Below are 16,385 nucleotides of genomic sequence, written 5' to 3'. Positions count from 1 at the left end.
TGTGGGCGCAGTGTAATCTATTAAATACAGCCGGCATAGTTTTTGATAACCGAGTTTCAAAATCTCAGAAGACATCGTATACATTTATAATCAGTCGTAAACGCTTGTCATCTTTAAACCATGTCGGAAAAATACCTCAGTTGTCGAGCACATCAGAATGTAACAACCGTACAGACTGTCAATATTCTTGATTAACAACTTGATGATCTTATCTCATTCATTATGGGAATGAGTTGGTCCTTTAGTGCTTTGTCGAAGCGTGAGTGTGGTTGAACCTATAACATGCATTGTTGTTGTTGTTTTTTTGTTTTCTTTCAAAGGGTTAGTAAATTTTTTCACTGTTATTGCCATGTGATAATGGTCATCTTATAAATATAAATTACCACTTGCCAATCAGGTCCTTTTGGTAGCCACTAAAACCCAAATATTTGGAGACTAAGTACTCGAATTTTATTCTTGGAAAAAGGAAATAGTCTTTTACCTTCCCATTAAAAAGCGATTTTTGAAAAAGATCGTAAGACCATTTCAATTTTCTCTCTGCATATGACATGTTTATTCCAAATATCCAGAACAAAAGGTCTTGATGCATTCAGGTCCCAAAGTTTTTAGGGACTTCTGGTCTGGACCTGCTGGAAGAATGTCCTTCATTTTAAAATCTTTGTACAAAGAGTGTCAACCACAGATCTATATCTGAATTTTGTATGAAGCATCTTGCATCGGCATTTATGAATATTTTCTGCCGTGGAGGAAGAAGTCCATTCTACCATGGAAGAGGTCCGTGGAACATTCTTTGCCAAATCCAGCATTTTCTTCTGGAGGAGAATTCCTGAAACTGGTTGATAAGTTGGCTGGAAACAGATGCTTACACACTGCAATCATAGACATCTGAAAGTTATTTCTGTATCGTAAGTCTTGGACATGAAAATTGCTGCATGAAGTGAAGCATTGCATTGGAGCTGTTGGTGAACCTTTTTGTCTTTGCTGTGCAAGGATGCACCCTGTTGGGGGTAACTTGCCATGGTGTACTAGAACACTATTGCTTTCCCTTGGTGCGGAAGTTGACTGGAATTTTAAGATCATTATCCTTATCTGACTGCTTTTCATGAGGGGCTGCATTCCATGCATTTGCTTCGAAACTTGGTTCCTCGAGTTAAGCTGTACATTTATTGAACTGGCAGAATTCTTTCACCACATTGGCAAGACAAAACTGTTTGGGATTGTTTAGATACAAGCTTGGGATGGTTTAGCCGTGTACTATCAGGGCAGTGGTTAGTTCGGGCTTCGATTCCAACCCACGTCCAGGAAGCTTTTGTGAAGTTATCTTCAACATCCTTTGGTTAACAATAGCCTCATTCCCATTCCTTTTTTTACACTATGGTTAATGGACAATTAGAATGGCTGATGTTTGTTTGCGCAGAGGTGTAAGTGTATGCGGGAGGCATGTGCAAGGTAGTGAGGCAATGGAGGGTGGATGTTGGTTGCGGCTAAAGTTATTATTGTTATTTATGATTTTATTCTGGAGAAAGGGGGTGTGAATGGATTTCTTTGGGACCATTATGTTTGGTTTGTGGCCGGCTGGTTCACCACTACTCTGCAGCATAGGCAAGACCTGGAACTCCGGTGGCTGCAGATGGAAGGAGGCAAATGAACAGGTGATGGAGTATGAGAAGGTGTGTGTGTGGTGTGTGTTTGTGTGTGTGTGTGTGTGTGAGAGAGAGAGCAAAGCAGGTAGGTGAAATGGTGATGGAGACGACTGCAGAGTGCCACAACCCAACCGGCTTCAACTACAAGGACAGTGAGTTTTGTGCCCGGAGGGTTATCAGTACAAACCCTTGGTGCTGGGCCTTTTTGAGGTGTCTGATCGTCACTTTGTGACGTCGTGGCTGTACGAGGGTCCAGTTGTGTGAAGGGATCAAGGGCAGCTGCATGGGCATGTGTCTGCGATGTGCATTGCAGGCCCCGGTCTGGCCTTCATCGTTTACCCCAAGGCGGTCACCATGATGCCGCTACCCTCCCTCTGGGCCGTGCTCTTCTTCATCATGCTGCTGCTACTGGGGCTGGATAGTCAGGTTAGAGTGAGCTGGGGGTTGGGAGTGGGTGTTGGGGATTGGGATGTGATTGGTTATTTCCTTTGGTTGCCTTTCTATGATTAAAGTCGGTGTCGTGGAAAGGTTGTAGCAGCAGCTTCTGTCATAAGAGTACATTTTTAGGTGGGTGTTCTGGATACTTGTAGCATAATCTTGCTGTGACTGGACTGGTTAGGGGGTGCTGGCAATTGAGTTCTTTTTTTATTATTTTTTTAAGGTGAAAACTATCCAGAATTTTGGGCTTGATCTATGGTCTTGAAGTACATGAACCTGGATGGAATAGTACTCTTGTCCCTTGTGAAGGCTTTGTGTACACGTGATCTTCAATTGCTGTTTTATTGCCCTTGGGTTGGAGAGGCATTTTAAGGCCAAGATTAAACTTTAACCGACAGATAGCTACTGCAGAGGGTTGGCCTTCTGTTGACTAATCGGGGATTATGATTGCATAGTACCAGAGTTACACATGTGTAAGGGTGAATTTCATGGTGCTTGTGGCTTGTATATGTTCTGCAGACCATAGTCTCAAAGGAAACTTAAAAAAATTGCTCCTCAAATTGGGGATGGGGTGATGGGAGTGAAATGGCGTGGGGTGAAAGGGGTTGGGGTAGGCCATGGGGCGAGCAGTTAAATGGCTCTAGTTTTAACGTTTTGTGACCCCCCTCCAGTAACTACCTGAAATTCTATTTATCGGGAGAGAAAAATATGCTGAACATTACGTAACTCGTCAGTGGTGAAAGTTGCACATTGAGTCTTTTTTATTTTATTTTTAATAAGGAATAATTAATTATTATACAGGATGCCCTCACCCTATTTAAGGCATCTGTGTGTTATGCGATGGAGAAGTGGCTCTTGGTGGTTATGTTAGGTATTATTGGAACTACCGTTCATGTTTGACTGGGGACAATGGAGAAAGGGTAATTTCCCCCTCTCAAAAGATTAAAGATAAAACTTCAGAATACAAAAAAAAAAGGTAAAGGAAAAAAAGAAGAAAAAAAAGAAGAACCAATGTTCCAGTCATGAAAATAAGCATTTGTTCTTGTCCTCATTGATCACTGCAAACACACATGACACTGAGACCTCTAACAGCATATTATACATTTAATTGTCCCCCGTCGCACCGCGGAGCGAAAGGGGGACTATGGTTTTCCCGTCCGTCCGTGCGGGCGTACGTACGTGCGTACGTACGTGCGTGCGTAAGCGAAGGACCGCATTCAAATTTGGTGTGTGGGTGCAACCCCGTCAAAATCCAAGATGGCCACCGCCATGTATGTCTGATGCCCTGTATGTCTGAACCTTGAGTGGAATATCTTGAAAAATAAGCGAAGTACCAACTTCTAATCTGGTGTGTGGGTGTATCTAGGCATAAGGAAGAACCCTATTGAAAATTGGGTCGCCACGTCAAAATCCAAGATGGCCGCCGCCATGTATGTCTGAACCTTGTGAGCTGAATATCTTGAAAAATAAGCGAAGTACTAACTTCTAATCTGGTGTGTGGGTGTATCTAGGTACTAGTACCCTACTGCAAAGCTGTAATGAGCCGCCAAAGCCTCTTGCCACTATTTTACCCATCACTATGGCATCAGTAGGTTAGGTAGTTGTAGTAGGTACCGTACCTAGTTCAAAATGACACCATTTGCATTCTGGATGAGATTAAAATTTATAAAATTTCCTTCTTGATTAATTAGGTGAATTCCGTCTCAACTTCGGATATTTCCGGCCGTGAAAAACTATCCCCTACGGCCGCGAGATTTCTAAAAAATAATTCTTCGTCAATTTTAGAATATTTGACGCCGTTTTCAGCCTCCGAAACGCGGTAAGAAGCTTTTTTGAAATAGTTTTTCCAAATGCTCGAATCTCATTGGTTCCAGTGTTTGGTGACGATTTTCGTTGAAGATAACCAGGCCGTGCGGGCCGAGGTTGGTCTTAAAGTATTTTAATTACAAATTAGAGGTGCATAAGATTGTGAATCAAAAAAATACGTGTGAAACAAACTCATATTGAACTTTTACTCATTTTTTTTATGCATACATCCGCATCTGCAAGATGGTGGCCTCCATTGAGCGATTTGGTGTGTCAAAGCTTAGAAATTCTCAAGGGATCCAGCAAAATCTGGCTTTTCAACATAATACGTACGCGTTCATTCACAACGCCGGCTCTAAGGACGAACGCTATTGAAAATTGGGTCGCCACGTTAAAATCCAAGATTGCCGCCACCATATATATATATATATGTCTGCACCTTGTGAGCAAAATATCTTGAAAAATAAACGAACTACTAACGTCTGATCTGGTGTGTGGGTGTATCTACGCATAAGGAAGAACGCTATTGAAAATTGGGTCGCCATGTCAAAATCCAAGATGGCCACCTTGCATCTTCCACTTTGTCAACTTGCATCACTTCACCGACGGGGGACCTAGGCGTAACGCTAGTTTTAACTGAAAACAGATACAAACTAGATGGTATTCATGGGATACTTACCCTGTGCAATCAACTTGGTGCGAGCCAACTTCTGTTTTTAAGGTTTTTGTTTTTTTTCTTTGATCCAATATGGCTACCAGACCACGTGACAGATGACATCAGAAATTTACATTCTCCAATATAATTGTTGCGTAAATCACACTAAATTTCAAACTGATTGGACTAAGCGTTGTACTTGTGGAATTATGTCATAATTAAGGCATCAATGACGTCATCGTTAGCAACACTTATTCCGCATGTGGAGTTCTTTACAATGAGCTACATTTCAATTTTTCTGCATGGAGTGGTTTCGGAGATATAGAAGTGCAATGTTTTTCGGTTTTTCCAAGATGGCACCTGTTCCACGTGGCCTATGACATCATAATTAAACTTAATAATTCTCCAGGAGGAGGCGCTCCTCTTGGGACAATTTCGTGTCCATCAGACTAACGGTTGCAGAGAATTGTTTTTTTTTTCATACTGATCGGATCAAGCATTGTACTTGTCAAATTATGATGTCATAATGAAGGCACTGATGACGTCATTAACGTATCTTATTCTCCATGGGGTCTACTTAACAATGAGCTATGTTTAAATTTTTTCCATTGAGCAGTTTTGGAGTTTTGGAGATTTAGAGGTGCAACGTTTTTCCAAGATGGCGTCCGTATCAAGTGACCTATGATGTCATAATTATAAAAAAAAATTCTACAGACAGATGATCCTATGGTGAAAATTTCATGTCAATCAGATGATTTTCAACAAATTGTCAACACAAAATTTCAACAGTTGTCGAGAAAATGAATTTTAAAAAGACGCGCACATACTCGCACAACTGATCGTTTAACCCTGCTTTTTGCTTTGCGAGCGCAGGGTAAATATGGCTAAATTCACTTGTTCTGATTAAGGGTAAACAACCTAGTATGATTAAACAGATCCAAGCAACCTCATGTACATTAAAAGCATGATGGTCTGTACATGCAAGTCCTAGTAGCTTATCCAGTGTCAGTATTCACTCATAAAATATAGTTTGGCTCTGTTGCTAACATCACAACATATACTCACTCACTGGTTGATTTTGGTACAACAACATAACTTGTCCATTGTCAATTTGCCTGCTCGAGTTCTCATTGAAAATGACCCTGATGTATTCCTGCTGTAACAGATTTTAACATTGTTACATTGGCGTCAAATGATCAAGTTCTGGAGGTGGCCAAGTACTGACAGTAATATGACCTATGCATTCCAACATCCATGAATATGCCTATGTTAGGTTGTTTACCTTGGTATCATGGGCCTAAAATATGTGGAGCTTGCGTGCGATCACTATCAACACGATAAAGGAAAGCAGGAATAAAACGGGGCAGAGTAAATTTGATATAAATCTTCAACAGGCATGGCAGGGGTACTTGTCCTGATAAACCGTCGTGCTTTGCATGACGTAAAGTTACCAACAGTCACATCTTGATTCAAATTTGTCTTTGTACCATCCACAAAAAACAGTGCCAGTGTGGCTGTGAATCTATAGAAATTCAACCGATTCCACCACTTATCGTATCATGCTTACAAATTTAAACATGACAAACCATTTCCCCCAAAATCCATGAATTGAACACCAAATATGTCGATAAAGTTATGTACATTATCGACTATAGTACACAGTCCCAGTTTCGTCAATCTACCTAGAAGTTTACCTGATTGGTTTACCTAAAACTGATTTACCTTCCAAGTCCGTCAGCAGATGTATGTTCACCCAGCTGACTAACTGCATTCTTCTCTTTGTCGAACATGAAGTTGACTGCATTGACAGCGATCTTGCTTTCAATTTCAGCACCTATATCCTTATGTCTTTCCAGAGGTCGGCACACTCTAAATTTCCTAACTTTTCTCACCGAAAGGAGTCTTTACTGCAGGTGGTAACAATATGTTTACAGCAAAAACCTGAAGAATTTCCTTCTGAATCGTCAGTACAAAGGCTGGTGTCAGAAGATGTGTACACTCTCATGATCACCAGTACATGTTTATGTATTATGCATGTATTATATAAAGCATCTGATTGGCCAAGGGTTACGACGCATCTTGTTGGTGCATGCGAAATGTGCAGTTATTGGACAAAGTGCAAAGAGGTAAATCTCATTTCCCTTGGTAGTTTTAAAAATACAATAAATGTGCAGTTTTGGTGATTGACGAGTTAAACAAGTTATTTAAATAATTTCCAGCACAAATTGAGTAGTTAATAGAGGGGAGGGAGAGGTCACAAAAGTAATGCATTTCAACGTGCACCTGATGGTGTTGAAGGTGTATCACCTTTAACAACGGCCAAGGGAGGCAGGGGTTCTTTCAGAATAACCCTTTGGCCACAAGGTAAGCATGCCCACTGTTTGTGCCATCACTTGAGTTTTGGGTAGGTCGGGAGCACAGTCGAGATCTCATTGATGGTTGTAAAAATTGATGCATTGAATATCAATTATATCGCAAGATGATGAATGTTTTTGGATTTGCGTATATTGGTGAATCGTTTTCCTTTTGGGCCAAATGCGCATTCCTAACTGAATCTTGTGGGTCTTAAATCGGTGCATATTTTGTTTATTTTGAAGTACAGCCCAGCATGCCAATTCAAATTTGACAACTATTCATTGGGGGTGACGTAGACCACAAACCAATTTTAATACCGTACCATCCATTTGTAAGCCCATGTTTATTTTTGAGTTTGAGCCATCAGTTTTCTGCGTATTGAAGTGCTGCTCGACTGTACATTTGAATTGGCTTGAAGACTCGATGCCTTGAATCACTCCAGATGACAATACGTTTATGAACACGAAATTTAACAGAATGAAATGAAAACAGTTTGTTTGACTTCATGTTCGTATGTCGATAGTCATCGTGTGTTTTTGGAAGCTGCGTCTACTCTAGCCAATTTGAATGTACTGGGTAGTTGTACCTCCATAATGGTTTTAATTGGCATGTCCTATACCATAAAAGTGATAGACATATTTTAAAAAAGGAATATGAATTTATTGTCAATTCTAATAGTCTCAAGAATGTATTGATTTGGATCTTAGAGTCGACTGTGTATTGTCATTAGTTGTAATTTCTCATTGATCAATTTCGAGTAATTTTTATCACCGGGGTAATGATTCATGGCGCCACTTGTGGTTTGACCGCAGGCTGAGAGAATAGGGGAAGGAGAGGTTTGGTTTTTGGGTAAGGGTCGAGATTAACTGGGGAATAATTTAAGGGATTATGATGGGTCGTTGAGTTGAGATGTTTTATATTTGGGATTAAACAATGTAGATGTGCTGGCTGGCCCAAGTAATTTGAATTTACCAAAGATTTTTTTTTTTTTTTACATCATATATGATGTGCCCAGATTCCAGTAGGGCTTGCCACGAGCCAACGTTGCTTTAACTGCATGGTAAAACAATATTTGTTCGGCATGTTTACGTATTGATATGGAACTCAAAACTGAAAAAAGCATTTCATCATGTGTCGTTTTGACTGACATTTAATTTTCAGATAGCATTATTTTATGCTCAGGTTTGCAAATTGGTGGCCAAGACCTCAAATGTTGCCATTATGTTACAATTAGTTAGATCATGGCACACAATGAGCATAATAGCTTCAGCTCCATTTACCTTCTGGTTGTATAAAGCAGTTGAGTTTTAAAACCCAGAATTTGTCCTTTTTATGTCCGCCACGGAAGGTGGATGGAGGTTATGTTTTCACCCCTGTCTGTCTGTTTGTGAACAAGCTATCTCAATAGAGTTGTGGACGGATTCGGACGAAATTTGGGGGAGAGGGTATGTGACGAGGACAAAATGATTCGATTTTGGTGAAGATCCTGATCCGGCAAGTAGAATTATTCAAACCATTCTTCACCATTGGGTGATAGGGCCAAAAACGACATACAGCATGATATCTCAAAAAGTTATGGACAGAATCGGACGAAACTTGGTGGAGACTTTGCATGTGTGTTAAGGAAGAATTGATTCGAATCCGGACCCGGATCAGAGAATTTTTAAGTGATTCTTCACCATCGTGTGATGGGGCTAAAACTGATACAAAGCACTATAGCTCAAAAAGTTGTGGACTGATTTAGATGAAACTTGGTGGACAGGTTGGGTGTGTGACGAGACCGAATCGATTCGATTTTGGTGAAGATCCAGATCCTGATCCGGCAAGTAGAATTATTCAAACCATTCTTCACCATTGGGTGATAGGGCCAAAAACGACATATAGCAGGATATCTCAAAAAGTTATGTACGGAATCGGACGAAACTTCGTGGAGAGTTTGCATGTGTGTTAAGGAAGAATTGATTCGAATCCGGACCCGGATCAGAGAATTTTTAAGTGATTCTTCACCATCGTGTGATGGGGCTAAAACTGATACAAAGCACTATAGCTCAAAAAGTTGTGGACTGATTTAGATGAAACTTGGTGGACAGGTTGGGTGTGTGACAAGACCGAATCGATTCGATTTTGGTGAAGATCTAAATCTGGATTCGGATCCAACCAATATTTAATTTTTTGTGTGATTCATTACCATAGAGAGATTTGGTGAAAAGTGATATGTATATATATATATATATATATATATATAACATAATTAAAAAAGTTATGGACGAGTTATGACTAAACTTGGTGGACGAGTTGGTTACGTGACAACAAGCAGATTAGATTTTGGTTCAGGTCCGAATCCAGATCCGGCCAATCAGTGGGATACAAAACAAACTATTCACTGTGGCAGGGGTATGCACTCGAGTTTTAAATTGGTTTTAAACCGACAATTTTTACATCCTGAATTCGGTCGTGATGAATTTGTTTGGTACTATCTGCAGTTACTCGCACTCCCTTCTTTTCTTTGCTGTGATTTTACACAACTGTTGTTTTCAAAGGAGGCAAATATTCAACTTGAATTTGCATTCTTACCCTTGTTGTCTTTTTCCTGTGCTAAGGCTCTGATTTACCTCACCCACCTGTTTCTCATAAACTCTCACACTTTGCCATCATTACATGGTACTAAAGATTAAAACAGATTTGAGAATTTGCTTTCTCCAGATTATTCACCTTATCCAAACCATATCCACCCAAACCACATATGTTCTTCCTCTTTCCTTCGTTACTTCATGTTTAGAGCCTATTAATTAATATACAATGTCTGCTTTGGATACAGCAGGTAAGTACATTCCCCCCCCCCCCCTCCCCACCCCCGTTTGTTACTTGCAAAATCAAAGATTTTTCAAGTATATTGGTCGGTTACATTTGTGGTTCTGCCTGTCTGTTTGTCACCGGCCTACAGGTCACAATTCTAAACCGATCGTCACGAAACTTCACCAAGTTGTATAGGTCGTCCCAATTGAGAAGCCTATTGATTTTGAGGTCAAAGGTCATCTGGAGGACAAATTTCTAAAATCGCCATTTTAAAGCCGATTGAATAGCATTTGTATATTAATAATAATAATTCATTTATTTTGTATAGCGCTTTGAGGTTATCACTAAATATTGTTATCTAAATTGTCACTAAATAATAATATTGTCACTAAATTGGGAAATGAACTATTTTTGAGGTCAAAAGGTCAAAGGTCAACTCAAGATCAAACTTCCAAAATCACTTTTCTTCTGAAAAACCATCAATTTTCATTCGATTGACTTGAAAATTGAATAGCATTTGTATATTGCCTAACTCAATTAGGAAACCAACTATGTTTGAGGTCAAAACGTCAAAGGTCAACTGAAGGTCAAACTTCCAAAATCAATTTTCATTTGAAAAACCAATTTTCATCTCATTGACTTGGAAATTGAACAGCATTTGCACATTGTCACAAAATAGGAAAACCAGCTTTTTAAGGTCAAAGGTCAACTCTAGGTCAAACTTCCAAAATCATCAATTTTCATCCGATTGATTTGAAAATAGAACAGCATTTGTGTGTTACCTCACTGAATTGGGAAACCAACTATTTTGAGGTCAAAAGGTCAACTCAAGTTCAAACTTCTAAAATCATCATTTTTCATCTGAAAAATCGTCACTTTTCATCCCGTTGCCCTGAACTTTGATCAATATCGCAAATTTTAATCTTCATGAAATGGACAATTTGCTGTATCAATGGAAAACTTTGGGGGCGGGGAGGGGGGGGGTGGATTTTGCAAGTATCGTGCTCCGCATGATGTCTTCTTTGTTTGAGAGCTAGAGTTAGGATCAGAAAAGCCTGTTTTGTCTCAGGTCATCTATTTATTATGCATGCAAGTAAGATGGGTTTTGAAATACCCAAAAAACCCTGATTTTAATACCACACTACCAGATCATCCCCATTTTAAATGTCAATGACAACCAGTCAGCCTGCAAATTTGAGTGACATTTGCTAGCTGTCTATAAATTGAGGGGTACCTGTTCACCAACATGGCAAACTGATAGCTAATTATATAATGAACATGCAACTACAAAAATACTATAGTCGACCAGCTGTCCCTTTCTTTGGGTGGTGTATAGACTACAGACCGCTCCCAAAAAATAAAATAAACTGGGGTTGTGTACATAATGTGCAAATATCATTCAGTGTGGTTGTTATAGCTGGGGTATATTCCAGTTGCACTTATTTATAAGCTGACACCAGAGGTCTGTGGCCCATACGTACTGTGGCCTACAGAACCAAAATGGTGAATACGTGATTTGTCCTGGTTACAATTGTGGGTGGAGTCATGCCAGCTGTCCAGCCAATGGGTTCTGACCGAAAGGCTTCGGTCACACAGGCAGCTTCAGTATCTTTTAAATATACAAGATGCAATTTGTATTCATTCCAGAGGTGCTACTGTTGCAATAAATAGTTTGAGTTCTTACCGAAACATGAACTTGAATGGGACTAGCACTTGATTGGCGAAATTTGCAGCAAAAGTGTGTTATAAAGCCTCCATTGTAAATACTGGAACCAACAATTATAGCACGAATCAGGTATTTATTTCACACAAGTTGAAATCCCCAACCCCTCCCTCACTGTTCCAGATTCCGCCCGCACTCACCAATCCTCCGTGCATACATAAAGAGATGGCCTCCATTTGTATATTAGTATTAAGTTGTGATGGGGAATGGAATGTAATGCGTTTGATCAAAGTTCTTCAAAGTTCCAAGAGAATAGATGTACCTTTGTATGGTTATCTCTTGTACAACCTGCATTTAGATTATCTGGAGATGCACCAAGCAATTTCATATCTTGCTTCTTATCAAAAGCCATTACTGTTTTTCTGTTGTTGGTTGATAAATATCCACTATTAAATTCACAGTCATGATTCTGTGTTTTCACAGTTCATGCATGTGGAAGGTCAGGTGACTTCATGGATTGATCTCCACCCGGAGCTAATGAGAAAGGGGTACAGACGGCAACTGTTCCTCGCATTGGTCTGCTGCATCAACTTTTGCTTGGGCCTGACCATGGTCACACAGGTTAATGCAATGCCCACAATGAGCCACACATTTTAAGCACCACAAAAAATACCTCTATGTTCATCCTTTCATAACCACATTTGCCATCAAATTGACTTTTTAAAATATCTTTCTTTTAAAAATAAAAACTTTTAAAAATAACTTTTTATGAAGACGTAAAAAATTATATCTTAAATCCCCACTTGCTGCCAATTTATGGATCACTCGAATTCAATCGGAATATTTTCTGAACATTTTACATTTGGTCTTTTGGGGGGGGGTTTCCGTGATATATTATAAATGAAAATGTGGTTAAATTAAATTGAATGTAAATTAAATTTAACTGTGGTTTTGGAATATATTTTGGCATCAAAGGTGAGGAGTAAGCCTGGTGTTGGCTTAGCGGTTAGGGTGCCGGCTTGGGGTCCTCGGATCCTGAGTTTGAATCCCGGTCGATCGCTGAATTAACACACCAGGTCATCCTGGTGGAGGCACTGCAGTGCATCCAGGTCATTAACACCAGTTGACTCAGCCTGTCATCCTTCCGAGGTCGGCAAATTGAGTACCAGCTTGCTGGGATGAATGATCCCGGTGTGTACTCTGGTTTAGAATAGGTACACCGTATCCCTGCTCATCATAAGAGGTGACGAAGGGTTGGCGTCAGGAAGGCCATCCGGCCATAAAAACTGCCTCAAAAGGAACCATGAGGTCATGGGGCCCGCAAGGCTAACCCCCACTTTAGTGGGGAAAAATGACCTCAAAACGACCATTCGTTCGTTTTCATTCATCAAAGGTGAGTGGGGTGATTTTGTGATTTTGGCGAGGTCAGAGGTCATGTAAGGTAAAAGTAAAAATGTGATACTTGAGAACAGCTGAATGGATTTAAATCAAACTTTTCTTTTTTGTCTTTTTTTTTGTATACAAGATCGAGGCTCGTGAAAGAGCCAACATTAATCGCACAAAAACTCAGCGGCAGACGATGGGGAGAGAGGGGGAAGGACACAAACACAACATTTGAGAGCAGGGACATCAAGAGATCTGTGGGAGGGAGAGGGCTTGGGCGGAGGAGGCATGGCATGGCATGGGAGGGGGCGGGGGTGGGAGAGGTATAAAACATATGGACACTGCAAGGACTTCCAGGAAAGAAGTCAGTATTTCAAAAAAGTGGATCTGGGGTGATTTAACGGGGGTAGAAAAGATCAAGGTTTTGGATGGGGGAAGATAAGAGATGGTGTTGAACAGCTGTTTTAAAGACCTGGAGGGAGGAGTGGAATTGAAGGGAGTGGGGGAGTTTGTTCCAGAGGCGGGAGAAAAGAGGAATGAAAGAGTGAAGGTGAGCAGAGAGCTTAGATTTTGGCAGTTTAACCATAAGAGGGTTGCTGGCAGATCTTATGCGACCTGTAGGAATATTTGGGGGACAGAGCACAGAGAGCTGGGGGAGCAAGGCCGGAGAGGAGTCGGAAGAAGACAGACCACCAACCTGCCTGCGGTGAGTGAGTGAAAAGCCCTCGGCGTTGGCTTCATCGCAGGAGATTCCAATGATTCTGAAAGCTTTGGTTTCAACAGCGTGAAGCCGAGCGAGGTGTGAGGCAGGAGCACCGGCCCAGAGGGGAGAACAGTATCCCATTGAGCTGTGGATGAAAGCCTTGTTTGTAGTGAGGAGCTCAGGTGTGCCAAGGAAGGACCTCGCACGACGGAGGATGCCCAGTCGGCGACTGGCTTTGGAGTCCAGCTTGGAAATGTGGTTTTCCCAGGAAATATCATGGTAGATTGTGAGACCCAAAAACTTGAGCGACCGAACTTCTTGGAGAGGATTGTTGAGAAAGTAGATGGGAGGGTTGTCCAGTCGGATTTTTCGGAGAGACATAGTAAGAGTGTGAGATTTATCAGGATTGAAAGACATGTTCCACTTGTTTGACCAGTCTGATTTTGTCCAGGTCTTCAGAGAGTGAGGAGGCTGCAGACTGCCAATCTGAGGGATGAGGAATGGAGCGGCAGAGAGTGGAGTCATCAGCAAAGAGATAGAGATGATTTTCCAGAGAGTCTTAGAGATCATTGATGAAGACCAGAAAAAGCACAGGGCCCAGAACACTGGCTTGGGGAACTCCAGCCTGAACAGGAAGGGGAGATGAGAGAAATCCATTCAGGGCCACACGTTGACTATGACCAGAGAGGAATTCCGCAAGCCATGCGTGGCGATTTCCATGGATACCATAGGAGGAGAGTTTGGTGAGCAGAGCTGGGTGCCAGACCGTATTGAAGGCACGTAATATGTCAAGGGAGACGGCTCTGATTTCCTGTTTGGCATTAAGGACCTCCATCCATTGTTGAGACAGCCGAAGTAGCATGTCCAGAGTAGAATGACCTGGTCTGAATCTAAATTGATGATCGGAGATCAAGCCATTGGAGAAGAGGAAGGATTTGATATCCGAAGCAATGATGGATTCCATGACTTCGCTGATAATTGGGAACAGGCTGATTGGTCTGTAGTTGCAAGGATCTGTTTTTGCACTTTTTTTTTCTGTAAAGCGGTAATGTTTGCTGATTTCCAAGATGCTGGCAGATGACCTTGAGCAAAAGAGAGGGTGAAAAGAACAGAGAGAGGGTGAGATGGAGCGGCAGAGCAGGATTTTAGGACCAGAGGGCTGATGCCGTCATTCCAGTTGATTCCAGTTGCAGAATCAGAGTTGAGGTTTGACAAAAACTCCTCCACCTTGTCAGGAGAGAAGGACACAGAGTCCAGAAGCAGTTGGGTTTGACTGGGTAAGGTGGGAACAGAGAGAGATGGGTTTGGGACACAAGATTTTGAGGCAAACACAGAGTTGAGGCATTCGGCTTTGTCACGTGCAGTGTCAACTGTGTTTTGAGGTAAGGTAAGGTAAGTTATTTGAGGTAAGGGTGTTTGCCAATTGAGCCTGCCATTTGAGGTAAGGGTGGGGATGGAGGGGGAACAAACACCAGAAACGGATTTGACCAGATGCCACCAGGATTTAGAGGAAGGAGACAGGTTTGAGAGTTCATTTTTGAGTGTGGAGAGATCGTGCTTCCTGGCACTCCTGAGGGTGTATACACACACTTGTTCCGAGTTTGGTGGAAGGAACTGAGATTGCCTTCAGTTGGATTAGCCTTCCAAGATGCAAACGCAAGTTGTTTCAGGGCAACTGCCTTACCACAAGATTCAGTGTACCATGGACGGGAGGGAGGGTAAGACAACTGAAGACGAGATGGGATAAATATGTGCATGAGAGAGCAGTTTGCTTTGGAAGAATTCCCAGGAAGGATTTACAGTATGTCGCAGGCAGTAGAGATGGGAGACGAGTCCAGATGATTGATGGCTGCTTGAAGACCGTGCCAGTCAGCCTGAGTGAAATGCCAGACTCGTCGACGCTGAGGAGGCTCTCTGATAATGGCCAGAGAGATGTCCACTTTGACAAGCACATGATCAGAAGAACCGATTGGAGCAGAAGAAGAGCAGCAGCCATTTGCAGGGAAGTTTGTCATAACCAAGTCTAGAAGAGAAGATACTCCATTGACTGAGATCCGGGTCGGGAAATTGACAGATTGTGTCAGTCCCAATGAGTCACAGAAGTCCTTTGCTGAGGTGCCATGGCTGGTGAGAGAGGAACCCACCCACACCCAGCCAGCTGGCATGATGACAGTTGAAGTCGCCACATATGAGGGGGTAAAATGTTTTGCAACATTTATGTGTAGTGTAATGTGGGCGGAGGCATATCGGTCGATGTCGTGATGTCAGTCGTTCTAGTTCTTTCTACAATATCGAGGCTTATGGAAGAGCAATATGGCATCGGGTATCTCTGACTTGGCAATAGGGCAAGACACAGCAAGCACGGGAATAAACGAACAAAAAAAGATGAGGTGAGAAGGAAACACAGCAACCTGCAAGTAAAGTGCTTCAGTGAGAAATGATTACTAATAGTGGTTTAAAAAAAAGATTATCGTGAGGATGGGGGTTGCATACAACTTATGGTCAGAGATAGTGGTGGTACACTACCTAAAATCATAGAGGGAAGTTTGGAGATGGCACAGCCTCGAAACGGCAGTTCCACATGCAGGAGAAGCGAGGAACAAAAGAGGTGAAGTGTGCAGTCATCCTGGATTTTTGAAGTTTCACCAGCAGGAGGTTACTACTGGAAGAATATATGCATTCTGGAGTTGGGGATTGGACAGCTGAGAGCTAAACCAGAGAGGGTGTTGGGTGGAGAAGGCCACTGACTTGTGTGTGATTGACAGCAGCGGACCTTGTGCTTCCGTCTCATTGTGAGACATAGCAATAAAGTAGGAAGTTGGGATTTCACAGAATACAGGAGAGACATGTGTGATTCTTGGGCCTCAGCCCATAGGAGAGAGCAATACTCCATTGACTGATATATGGACAATGGCCGGATAGACAGAGTACCTACTGCAAGTT

General features: G+C 41.7%; 1 protein-coding gene across 5 annotated transcripts in view; it reads left to right on the top strand.

Annotated features, from left to right (window-relative positions):
* LOC137425546 (sodium- and chloride-dependent taurine transporter) overlaps nucleotides 1-16,385 on the top strand; it is a 62,947-nt gene that overhangs the window by 19,753 nt on the left and 26,809 nt on the right. For all 5 annotated transcript variants that reach the window (XM_068114087.2, XM_068114089.2, XM_078776786.1 and 2 more), the window contains 2 exons: nucleotides 1,957-2,069; nucleotides 11,840-11,977. In XM_068114087.2, the coding sequence (XP_067970188.2) occupies nucleotides 1,957-2,069; nucleotides 11,840-11,977 (251 nt within the window). The remainder of the gene's footprint in view (nucleotides 1-1,956; nucleotides 2,070-11,839; nucleotides 11,978-16,385) is intronic.

This window comes from Myxine glutinosa, chromosome 4, assembly GCF_964187855.1.
Source record: "Myxine glutinosa chromosome 4, kmMyxGlut1.1, whole genome shotgun sequence".
Lineage (NCBI taxonomy): Eukaryota > Metazoa > Chordata > Myxini > Myxiniformes > Myxinidae > Myxine > Myxine glutinosa.
Note: the sequence above shows the minus strand (reverse complement) of the source record. Positions and strands in the feature narration are given on the sequence as shown.